The sequence below is a fragment of the Dermacentor silvarum genome, chromosome 1 (genome assembly GCF_013339745.2).
Source record: "Dermacentor silvarum isolate Dsil-2018 chromosome 1, BIME_Dsil_1.4, whole genome shotgun sequence".
In the NCBI taxonomy this organism is placed as follows: domain Eukaryota; kingdom Metazoa; phylum Arthropoda; class Arachnida; order Ixodida; family Ixodidae; genus Dermacentor; species Dermacentor silvarum.
This window is the reverse complement of record NC_051154.1, coordinates 203,021,464-203,034,530: the sequence shown is the minus strand read 5'-3', so window position 1 is coordinate 203,034,530 and position 13,067 is coordinate 203,021,464. Positions and strand designations below refer to the sequence as shown.

Genomic DNA, 13,067 nt, shown 5'->3' with positions numbered 1-13,067 from the left:
GAATGAGGGACCCTCCCACCTAGAGTGATCCACAGCTCAAACGCTCGGGAACACTGTCTCGAAAATTAAAGTTTATTTCATCACAGTCATCTGCACCACGTATAGAAAAAACGAAAAAAAAAAGAGGAAAACGATTGAAGTAAAAAAAAATGTCAAGTTTCGCCCTAAGGGCGAAGCAATGAATGCGATAGCAACACACAGCATGTCATACGAGTAAGGTGAGCGGCTTTTGGTAGCAATATGAATTGTAGTAAACATGAGCGATTAAGTAAGCAGGGTGGCTGCTGGCGTAAGTAGACCGACATGAAGAGAGACTCGATGACCACGAGAAGGCGCGTGTGAAACGGTGGTGTTCATGAGAAGCGCTTCCCGTGGGCAGCGCGTGCGAAGGGACACACTGTAGCGCTGCACTGCCGATCCGGGCAGCATTGCGTGTTGTAGCGTGCGTTGGAAAATGTGGCCGACTATACGAACTGAATGAACAAGCGTGTGTGAGCGCGCACAAACACGAAGAGATCACACTGAATGACAGCAGACAACGACTGTCAAAACGCTGGCAGCAAGCATACGCCGCAGCGGGCGAAGGTACGTGCGGTCTATCGCTTCAACGGAAACTGAGCGGCGAATGCACTTAAAGGTCAGAGCCGTGTGGAGATAAGAGACGGTGCGAGCGAGCGACGAGCGCGGTTGTTGGCAGAGAAGTGCGCCCCCCCCCCCCCCCCCCTTGCTCCCTCCGGCGCTGGCTTCCTGCTTCCTTGCTTGCGCGTGGGAGATTGAGTGCGTTCGCTCTCCGTGATAGCGCGCGTCTCCGCACGCTTCCTCTCGGGCATACGGCGCGCGGCGAAGATTTTATCTATAGGGAACCTCACGGCGACGGCGACGGCGACGGCGACGACGACGGCGACGACGACGCCGACGGCAGAAATCCGGTTCAAGTGTCCATATAATTGCTATCGCAATAAAATTGTCGCAGTTTCACAGGAAAGGCGAAGCATCAATTGCGGTAGCAAATTAGTAGTAAGGATAGTAGTTTTATCAGCCGTATAAACTTGGACATGCAGCAGCACCAGCACCGCGCAGAACTGTTGTCGACGCCGTCGGCGTTTTGCCCGCGTTCGCACCGAACGCGCGCGGCGTTGGTAACTGTTGCCGGTGCCTCTGGGGCGGCTCGGAGGTTTTCGACGAGATCAGAATGGGACACTCGTCGAGCAGCGTCGGAAATCTTACCCACCTTTCTCGCCTCGCAACGTTTTTATATAAATACGCATTTGGTGCCGCAGCTAAACGTCGCCTCCCCTCCCTCCCTCCCGTCCCCCCACGGCCTTTCGCGCGACGGAAGAAGTCGCGTTTGCTCTCTATATATGGTGATTGTAAAGGAGGAAAGAGACGCTTAATTCTGCAGCCCTTCAGGGAGCACGGCACAGAACGCGCGTTTGCTCTCCGACGTGCGTTCGCTCCTCGTGAAAGCGCGCGTCCCTCGCGTCCTTTCACTCGCACATACAGCGTCCGGAGCGCGGCGATGATTTCATCGCCGTTGACGTCATACGGAACCTCACGGCCACGCCGAGGGCATAAATCCGCTTTGGAGTGTCCACATAATTGCTATCGCAATAAAACAAAACTGCTTCTCTTGCAGCGTTGTTATTTATCTTCAGCCGGCGGTACTCTGCTCACCAGTCTCTCGTAGTGCATGCGGAGTGGCCACAAAACCAGTTGGTGCGAGAGTTGGCGTGGTGATAAGCAGTCGGTGAAATTATATTTTGGCTTGGAGCATGCATGGGGCCAAACCCCACGCATCTGCTTCAGTGGCATATCCATTCACCGTCTGCTCGGAAGCTAGCTCTATCAGAGCGCTGCAATAATCATTAACACAAAGATTACACGGTCGCAATCACATTATTGCGCGTAACAAGAATTGGCGAAATGGTTTTGATGATTTCAGGGGCTGAATTCACAAACCTTTTTGTTCGTAAGTGCTCTTTGCCATTGTCTGGCCGTTTTCACCAATTAGTATGTCCAGGATCAGGATTAACTAGTATTTGCTCGCACGAGTCATTCTAGCCTAAGAGCTTTCTGTGAGGACGGTTCGAGCTGTATTAGTATGGCGTCGACGTCATCCTGCAAAGGGTGCTCGACTGAATAAAGTCGGCTACAAGCTGTACATACCACCACCACCACCACCACCACTCGGGAATGCGCTGCCATATCCGGCATGAGCTTTATGTTCACGCACGTCATCGTCATCGGTCCGAGGGAGACTTGCTGTGGCACCATTAGTTGCAGTGCAGACTGTCGAAAGCCCCAATTTGTCCACATCATCCCCATTTGTGCTTGCGCTGTCTCCGCTGCCCGCAGGGACGATCACCCGCCGCGGTGGCGTAGCGGCTTTGATGTTGCGCTGCTAAGCCCGAGGGCTCTGCATCAAATCCGGGCCGCGGCGGCCGCATTTACATGGGCGCGAGATACCAAAATGCCCGTGCATCATGCATTGGGTGCACGCTAATGAACCCCGGGTGGTCAAAATAAACCCGGAGCCCCCACTACGTCGTGCCTCATAACCATATCGTGGTTTTGGCGCTTAAGAACCCAGATGTCTTAATTATTTTCTTAACAGTGACTCTCGATTACAAAAATTCCCAGGTCACCTTAGCTATCGCTTAAGAATCGCAAAGGCGAATGCCTTCTAAGGCTGTTGCGTCCCGAATCGGCCGGACGCATTCTTTGATTATTTCCCATCGAGGCAGGCCCTTTCCTCAGCGTCGCCCAAACGGCGACAGTGCCCGACACCGACGTCGACGGGCAAACAAGCGCCCCAAATCGGCAGTGCGCACCGTTTGTGTGTTTCCCCCGATGCCACCCCCTTTATCAGCGGCCGCCTACCCGGCGACGCGTTGCGACACCGTCTGGGACGCGATGACAAAGAAGCTCACCAAGCGACCAAAACCGCCACCTTTCGTGGAAGCGGGGACCAGCGCGAAGGTCACTCTCCCGACCCTGGCAAGACGAACGTCACTGAGAGATAGAAACCAAGGAGACGACTTTCGTAGGAGGAGTGTGAATCCCCTGTTTCCAGATTGCCTCGTCCACGCTTCGAAGCTGCAACATTAGAGGCGGAGTTCTGTAAACAATACGACCCCTCTGATTGGCCGCACCAAGGCCGCACCAAGGTCATCAAGGCCGCACCAAGACCAATGTTTTATAAGGAGACACCTTGAGTGCAGTGGGGTGTCCTGATGTGTTCTGATATGTGCTCAGACATGCAGTGAGCTGAGACTTTCAAATTGCTCCCCCATGGAGTGTGATTCCATACTTGGAGCCACTGTAAATATGTAGAATAAACCCTTTTTCTCTCGCTTCTACTCCCGGACGTACTTATCCCTTTGGCTGAAGAATCACCGGCCCAAACGATGCCCGAGTCCCAACAAGGCCTACTCTAATTCACCTTAATCATCCTTAATCCACCCTAATCCACCTTAGTCCTCCTTCATCCACCTTATACTTTAATCCACTCTAATCCACTTTATTCCTCCTTCATACACCTTAATGGACCTTGATCGACCTTAATCCACCTTAATGCACCATAACCACCTCAATCCTCCTTAATCCACATTAATCCACCTTAATAAACCTTAATCTACCCTAATCCACCTTAATTCAACCACTAATTGATCATTAATTAACATTGCTAATCATTAACAATCTCTTATGCACAGCTGGACATGCTCTGGTTCGCTTCTGGCCTTCTTTGGGTCACGTGACTTTCTGTACCTCACAACGCGACCTCGAAGAGATCTAAGACTTTCGCCTTCATAATTAATAATTTGCATTACCCTTGTTAATCATGATTGTGCTTATGTATGAAATAGTAATCAAACTTAATTAGGCTTAAATCATCTTAATTACCCTTAAAGAATCCTGATTTGCCATAATAAATTTAATGTTAAGTAATGAAAATCAGACTTAAATCATCTTAGTTACCATTAATTACCCTGATTAGCCTTACTCACTTTAATGTGAATCAATCTACATTTATTTATTAATTTTAAGTACGCTTAATTAATCTTGATTAGGCTTAATATTTAACAATAAATATATCACTATGCTAATTAATATTTTATATTTAATTGATTCATTAGTTTGCATTTTGCTTCCTTAGCCTTCCTTCTCTTCATTAGGCTTCCTCACCCTTCCTTAGTCTGAAGGAGGCTTATTTAGGCTTGATTAATTTCATCGTAAGTAATCGCACTATTACTTTTTAACCTTAATTACTCTAATACATTTTCAGTACTACGATATATAGTCATAAATCTCAATAGTCATAAGGCATTCTCATATATACCCCTATAGTACAGCATGTACTACTATGGTACGTATCCTGCTACGCGTAGAGCCAGTCGGACATATTTCTGAGAGCAGTAGCCGTAGAATGCTTACTCATTGAAAGGGTCATTATATTTCTTCGCTGTAAACTTTGAATTATCTGTGACTTATTTCTGCTAATGCGCCGCAATCGTGGCGCGCAATGAAGAATGAATGAGGTGGATAACAATATGGTGTCTATGGAGCCAACTACGTATCCTGTTACGCGTTAGAGCCAGTCGGACATATTTCCGAAAGAAGTAGCCGTAGAATGCTTACGCATTGAAAGGGACATTAGATTTCTTCACTGTAAACTTTGAATCATCTTTGATTTATTTCTGCCAAAGCACCGCAATCGTGGCGCGCAATGAAGAAAGTCGATATAGTCGAAGAGAAAACTGCCTATGGAGCCAAGTAACGATCCGACCTGTAGAGATAAGCTACCTTCAAAAGCCACAGTTCTTGTTCAAGGTAGCTTTTACGTATCGTCTGCATATCTAATGAGCCATACGGATAAACTTATTCTTGCTGGTATATTTTTGCATCACTTTGATATTATCTCAGATTCTTTAAGCTAACATACCTAACATTAGGAAAAATAAGACTGAAACCAGCGTTCATCTGTACTTCTGTTAACGAAACTTCCCGAAAGCTTTATACAGGGTGTATCAGCTAACTTTAGCCAAGTATTAAAAGTACAAACATAGGCGCTGCGCGTGTCGTATTGACGCAGTATTGTTCTGAGCCGTATGGAGGACGTCATGATATTTTTTTTCAATCTGCCAAGCTGGGTAATTAACAAAGCTTACTTAATTAACTTTTTAATTATTAACTCTAGTGAAAAATCCTCAATACAAAAGTTGTAGCGCTTGTTCAGAAACATCGGATTATTTTATCTCTGCTAAGATAACTGCCCTGATTAATTTTTTTTCCAGCGTTTCTTTAAAGTGCGCGAATTTAAAAAAAAAATACCACGTGACTGCCGGCTAACACGCCGCGCTTTTAGTACTCGCAAATGTAAGTTGAACGAATTAGCACACAGAGCGTCGATTGAGCAGGCTGTCGGTGACTTCGATGGACGTTAAGTGACAAAAGGGGCGTACCGTTTTAAGAAAAAAAATCAACGAAAAAGCGGCCGCCACGTGCGAACGCGATACGGGACCGCAGGCAGCATTTGACGCACCGCTGACATTTTTTCTTTTCTTTTCGGACCAATGAAGAAACACGATGGAGGGGGAGAGATTGACAGTGTGATGAACGACGGAGATAAAAACCGTGATCGCAGTCACCGACAGCCTGTTCAATCGATCTCTCGGCGTGAAGCAGCCTTTGCTAATTCGTTCAACTTACATTTGAGGGCACTAAAAGTGTGGTGCGTTAGGCAGCAGTCACTTGGTATTTTTTTTTTTTTTTTTAATTTCGCGCACTTTAAAAAAACGCTAGGAAAAAATTTATCAGTGCAGTTATCTTAGCAGAGATGAAATAATCCGATGTTTTTAAACAAGCGCTACAACTTTTGTATGGAGGATGTTTCGCTAGAGTTAATAATTGAAAAGTTAATTAAATAATCTTTCTTAATGACCCAGCTTGGCGGATTGAAAAAAAATATATCATGACGTGCTCCATATGGCTCAGAAGAATACTGCGCCAATACGACACGCGTAGCGCCTATGTTTGTATTTTTAATACTTGGCTGAAGTTAGCTGAAACACCCTGAAACACAGACGGTGGCACGAGAAGCTCTGGCGTAAGTAGAAGGGGAGAATGAGTGCATTTACAAGACCAAGAAGAAATAATTGAGAAGGGAAATTCTGTAGGATAGCACGAAGCCGGCTGGCTAAGAACAACAAAATGCTGGCTTTCCCGCAATCGAGAGTAGATGTAAGCATGAAATGGTCACCGGCAAAGCAGATTGGTGCCTTGACACAGGCCTGAAAGTATACTGAGCCGAAATGAACCTGTTTCGAACTGAACCTAGTTGCAAGTCTCGTTGACAGTCTCGTTGAAAAGAGCACAGGCAACACTGTCTCAGCAGGAAAAGATGACCAATCAAGTGTATAGTGCACTGTATGTGCCTTTTGAATCTCGCTTTTGGAAATGACAAACTTCAGCGTACTAGAAGCTTGAGGGATATTGTGAACAAACATTAGGAAGAAATCAGAAGCAATAATTTTTGGAAATTGTTTGGGCAGTAACTAGGCGTACGTTGGGTACAAGGGGTTGGGGGCCAGAGACCACATTTTCTTAAGTTTTGACTGATTTCCCGGAAGTTCTCCTTTCGTTATTGCCCAATTATCGTCTTGAGTGCCCGGATAAGGGTTCTGGATTTTGGCTCAAGGTCTCTCGAAGGTAACCGACAACGGGAGCTAAAAGCATTTCATGCTGAATATATAGCAATTGCTTACTGGCGAGTGCACCTTCGTCACAGACGCGATACCGGGTATGCACTGTGCTCAAGGCAAGAAAGAAAACAAAATAAAATGAACCGTACCCCGGGGCCAACAAAGAACTGACGAGGAGGAGACGGGAGGTATAGGTGGCCAACGTTGGCGGTTTCTGCGGCGCCATTTGAGGCCTCCGTTTAATTGAAGTTGAGCACGCTCCCATTCGTGCGGGCGGGCATCTCCCAGCCGTGGCGTCCCCCATGCATGTCCTGTTGCAATCCACCTCTTCAAAAAGCCACGTTCTTATTATAACCGCAAGAGCACGGAACAAAAGTGGAGCACAGTTCGGACGACGCCACTCGTGGTGCACCTTTCGGGTCGTTGCTCCTGGCGCGGGTGGTTCTTCACACACACGCGCGCGCGCGCGAGCAGCGCGTGCAGCGCGTGCTGCTCGCGTCGCGTTGCTAGCGTCGTTGCGTTGCGCGTCTGTTTACTTCCTTTTGTTTGTTTTTTTTTTTTCTTTTTTGTGCCTCTATAGTCTTTATCTTGTTTTCTACCCGCGGATCCACGCGGACGCCACAAAGAAGGGGCCCTTCTCATCTGCGGCGGTGGTCAAACAACGTGCCACCCTGGACGCGGTGCCGACGCCGACTGTCCGTCCGTCCTTTCTGTGCCTCTCTCTCTCTCTCTCTGCGCGTGCGCTCTTCACACACACAACGCCCCGTCTCGCCTCGCTTGGCGCGCCGCGTACAAAAGAAGTGCACCGGGAAATTCCTGGCGCTGCGAATCTTCGCCCGTCCGCGTCCACATAGCACGCGCAAAAGAGAGACGAGACGGCTTGTTGCGGCGGTTTCTTCGCGGAGCGACGCGCGCGGAACGGGTGGTTCAGTTGATTAACGCTCGTGCAAAGATTTATCCTTCTTTGTTTTCTGTTTTCTTGCGCTGTGGTTGTCGTTGCGTTCGGCCCTTCTTATACGCCGAGATTCAGCGCCTACATTTTCTTTCTATTCAATTCTCTTTTTCTTTTCTGTGTCCGCGCTTCGTTTTCTTGCCCGAGTGCAATTTCATTTTCTTCCTCTTTCCCACGACTCACGCGCTTTCTCTCGCGCGTTTTCATCTCGTTACAATTATTTACGCCTCTCGTCCGTCGCTTCTCTTTCATCAACCTGTTGGCGCTTTATTTCATTTCTCATCATCATCGTCGTTGTTTCCTTTCATTTTCAGAAGTTAAAGAATCAAGATTGTTCTATTCTGAGACGTCCTCCCACGCTCGAGTGGCGTATCCATGCTTGCGCGGTTCTCTGCTGCAGGCAGCACCTCTTACAAACGGGTGAGCGCCTCCTCATCGCGCTGTGTTTCTCGTCAGGCCTGGCCTGCAGCTCACACTTGCCGTCGGCATTCCCGCCCTTAGAGTCACGTCTAAACAGATATTGTACGCACCAATTAGGGAAACTACAAATCTAAACACCTCGCTAGCTAAAAATCGGGAGGACGCGCATTCAAGGATCCCTGACTGCTGCTCATGGTTCCCGACGACTGCAGCTTATGCAACCGTAATAGTTACTGGCAAACACTGGCGGCGAACGCTATACACGTGGTGAGCTTTCTGGTGGAAACGCGGCCTCTTGCGTCGGCCGATCCCGGAGATAGTGCACAATCACGCCAAAGAAATTACATCATTTTCAGGTTTCCGTTTTTGTTTCGCACTTTTAATATTTCAGTCTGAGAAGATTTAACATAAAAGGCATGCGCTGTGGTTGTTTCATGACATTTGTTTGTGGACTGTCATTCTCAAAATTCCGACGAACAGCTTTGCCAAGAATGTAAGACAAGGTATGAGCAACATTAATGATAGAATGCTGTGGCATACCTAAACGTGGTTGGGGATGATTTTCTCGGCCGCGGGCGCCAATGCCGACGCCGACGCGGGATTTTCTGGGACACGGGGACCTAAACGCTATCGCGTTTAAATGGTGCACGAACCGCGGTGGAACAGGAGCTCAAGGCATTGATTTGAACTGTTGGGCTCCGTGGTGGCGTCGTATAGCATTTTGACCGAAGCGGGGTGCGAACTCATCCGAGAGCGAATAGTTCGCTCCTGGAAGATTGAAACGCGTGCGTTTCAAACTCCAAGACAGATGGCGTATATAGTTCAAACAAGTACAATGCACCATACTCAGCACAAACGTGATGTACACGCGCACCTTGCGTGGTATACAGTGTGCATATTTAAATACTGTTTTTTTTTTATTTATTGGGGCAGCGTGAAAGTGAAAGACAAGGGACTTCGTCAGAGCCGGCATTCATCAAGATGTCAATGATCTCTAACTGCTATAGAGGTGTGCGAATATTCGAAATTTATAACAAAAGTCGAATAGTATCTGCTATTCGATTCACATTCTATTCAAGATTTCACTATTCAACATAGTTGCAAATTCATTTCTCTCGAATACATAACAAATAAAAACACTTATTGGTGTCTGGAGTGTGACGAAACGATTGATGTGAAAACATTTTTTTTTTTTGATGATCCTGCTGCAGGATAGCTGCGGTTATTACGCAGGGGCAATAACTCCTGAGCGAACGCACGGGTCGGAAAACTCCAGCTCAAGGAATTCGAATCATTCAATAAGAATGGCTCGCTTTTAGGCAAACTACATATACATTTGTTTCTACTTATTCTTTGGTCAGTCATACTAAGTTTGCGTACTACTAAAACAAGGTACAGTGCTGTACTAGCACAACTCTCTTCTTCAGCGAACACAAAACTTCTCAGTTATCCGAGTGTCTAATTGGACCGGTACTACATGCGCGTGTACATGTAAATTCCTTTTTTTTTAATTAAGCAAACGGACTGCGCGCATACTTCATATTTCCTGTTGTTTTAGGAATCAGAAATTATTTGATATTCGATGCCATATTCGGTTATCGTTTTTTCTAAAATTCGTATTTGATTAGATTACGTGCGAAAAGCGCAATATGATTATGAGGCACGCCGTAGTGGGGGGTCTCCGGATATATTTTGGACCACCTGGGGTTCTTTAACGTGCACCAAATGCCCGGTACACGGGTATTTTTGGATTGCACTGTAAATCATAAGGCCGCGATTTCATCCCGCGTCCTCGGACTTAGCAGCGGAACGCCAAAGCCACTACGCCACCACGGCGGGTGTTTCACTTTTCGAACGCTCTTACTAAATACACATTTGGCTAGTAATATAATATACACCGTACGGTATGGACCCAATTGCTGTGAAACAGAACTTTCATCCCTTCGCATTACATTCTAACTCACGCCGCAGTTATTTCTCAATCCCCGGTGCCTCCCCTAATTAATCAACACACTTGAAGTTTTCTCCATATCTGCTGGGCAACGTTCACTGTATCCGTTGGTTGTGTCTCGAAGTCCGCGAGCCACGCGATATTTTAGTATACTCGTCCACCACCATGCAACGTGACGGCTCCATGGCGTCCGCCGGTCCGTATATACCTGTTGCAATATGCGATAATGATTATGTGTCGGGATATTCCAATAATTGATGTTTTGATTGCGCACAATGCGATAATTCAACATCAAACTCGGTGAATACGTCGTGAAAGATCTCTGCTGTGCCTCAGTCGAAATGTGCGCTCGCCCAAGGTCCTTGTTCAGGATAGGCCGGGCCATATCGCTTCCTTCTCACAGCTTTTGCTTCGCGCCCGCGTTGCGCTTGGCCCTCTCTGCTGCGACGCCTTGCGGGTGCATTCCGGACGCTGCGCGCTGCTCATCTTCTGTCTTGCTCGACGCCGACGCTGGGCCTTGGCTCGCCTGCGCTTAGCTTACTCCGCCTACCTATCCACGCGTCCCCAGACATGTCACGAGATCAAAACACGAAAATCCCCCCCCCCCCCCCCCCCCCCATCTTGCCGTCGCCAGCGTAAATAGACTTCCACGCTTACCCACCCCTATATATCATTACTTCCTACTTGTCGTTTCAGTCTAGACTGTTTAACCACGATGCTGAAAAGCGAGTTTCCTTTCTTCTGATGGCTTTCGCCGAAGTTAATTTTCCATGACGTGGCGCACACCATAAAACGCGACCGGCAGTGCGCAGTCTGGCCGTATGCGCGGTTTATACCACCCCCGTCACGCGTAGAGGGCAGAGCCGCATCGCGTTGCGTCAGAACAGTGCGGGATTGCAAAGCGTGACGTATAACGTGATCTGCTTCGTTAGGTTGCGTAAACAACGCAGGCATGTACACTTGGTCAGTACAATGCTTCCTGTAGATGTCCTGCGAGTTTTCACTGGCCGCCTTGAGGAAGAAAACGCGCCGCATGAAAGAGCTGACTGTGCATCACTGCTTGCCTGTCGGCGGTTAACCGCGGCGAAAGTATGCAGAAATCTCTACAGTCTCGCGGAGTTAACTGATTTATGGTCATTCCTCGATCGTATAGGACGATGGGGATCCCTTTATATAGGAAAGTACCTAGGAATATCCACCCGGACTGTTGAGAATCGATACATGTCTAAACTAGTATGTATTCGGTTTGGCGTATGCATGCACAGCGCTTGTTCTTTTTTATTTATTTTTTTTGCATCTTTTCCGACTAATTGGTGTTAACGTCTCATACCCGGCCAAACTAAATAGATGTGTCCCGCCTACAGCCAGGACCCCTATTCACGATTCACTTTTTTTAATTATTTTATTGTTTTATTGACATGATAATGTGGTTAATGTTGGCTCACGAATGCTTCGCCGGCTGCACCACGCCTCATGAATATGTAGTGTTTTTTTTTTCACATTCTTACTTGTCTCTTTTAGTAGGCAATTGCTAGCCGGTTTTCCTTTCTCTCGGTAGTATTTGTATATGTTTACACGATTAATAATGATAATTAGAACACGTAAGAGTATAGGTGCCGGCCAATCGTGATGTCGTACATATTATTAGCTAAGAAAAGTGTCCGACGTCACTGCGCACCCCACGACACATAACAAAGTTACCGCTCCAGCTATCTGTCATTCTCGTTCACATAGGCGCTCGCTCATCAGTCCTGACATGCGCGTAACAGCTTAAAACCGCGAAGCCGACGCGGGTCTTGCCGAAGAAGGGAGCTGGCCGGAGCAGGAAACCTCCGCAAAAAAAGGCAGCTTCTTTTAGCTGGATAGCCTCACTCTTACTTATTTCCACTTTTTCTTTATTATTATTATTTTTTTCTTTTCATTTTGATTCTCACTACTCTAATTCTCACCGGGATGTCTACGCGCCCACGCCGTGGGAAACCGAGAATGACAAAGTGGGGCGCATCGTTGGGCCTGTGCGCCGCCCCGCTCGTCTGTGCATAGTGCTCGCTACAAAGGGACCTATAGCGAAGGCATTGTACTGTGCACGTTGCTGATCCCCGCGAACACCGTGCATGCTTGCCATTGTACTAAACAGAGAGCACAGCACAGGGCCGAGACACGAAAGCGGGCACCTGTGCTGCTGCTGCTGCTGGCTTTGTAGAATTGCCTTTGCTCGCCGTGTGAAATGTAACGCCCTAGTCTCAGCACTCTATGCGCGGACATGTACTCGTATATATATATATATATATATATATATATATATATATATATATATATACGCATATAATTAATGCCTTAATCCCAAACGTGACATTACCGTGCGAAACACGTGAATGTGCAGCTCTTCGTCGGGGCTGAGTGTGAGGGTATACCCAGTAACAACTCGTTTACCTTCTCGTATACTTTCTTTCTTTCATTTGTTTATATTTAATTTATTCATTTGTTCGGGAGAGCTTGCGTTCGTGCATTTGCGCGGGCAGCCTTCTAAAAGCCGTTTAGGAGTATCTGCAGGGTTTACCGGTTCTGCCAAGTAGAAATAGCGGCTTCGAGGCACGGATACTTCATTCGGCAATTTGGAGCCTTGTGTGTAGGTTGCGAAACTTCACGATACTCTTTTGTTGCGCAAGATAAATACAGCAACGACAAGATTCGGAAGAAGATAAGCGCACTAAATGTAAACAATGCGAAGAAATTTAAATGATAAGGCAGACCGAGAAAGGCATTTGTGTATTGGCCGATTTCAAACCAACAGTTCCATCAGCAGGACGTTCTGGCGGGCTAGTTGGTTCATATCTTTTAGACGTTTATAAACTGCGCGAAAAAAAATGAGGACACAAGAAAGAAACACACACGACACCACGAGCGCAGACTGCCAGCTGTCATTAACTGCTTGTAAGTCCGCCCCGGAAAAATCCTGAGAGCACAAATTAGAACTCAGTTTCAATCTGCAAGTTGGGCGCTTCTTTTCGGCTGGTTACCCTCAGAGTTTAATCACAGGTGC

The 13,067-nt window shown here is 47.2% G+C and overlaps 1 protein-coding gene across 4 annotated transcripts in view; it reads left to right on the top strand.

Moving 5' to 3' along the window:
• The window catches only part of LOC119436655 (uncharacterized), a 112,147-nt gene that overhangs the window by 77,608 nt on the left and 21,472 nt on the right, over positions 1-13,067 (top strand). Inside the window, exon 2 of one of the 4 annotated variants that reach the window (XM_049659532.1) lies at positions 7,968-8,073. The exons of the other annotated variants lie outside the window; for them this stretch is intronic. Coding sequence (XP_049515489.1) covers positions 8,029-8,073 — 45 coding nt within the window. The 5' untranslated portion in view covers positions 7,968-8,028. The remainder of the gene's footprint in view (positions 1-7,967; positions 8,074-13,067) is intronic. 4 annotated transcript variants of the gene reach the window in all.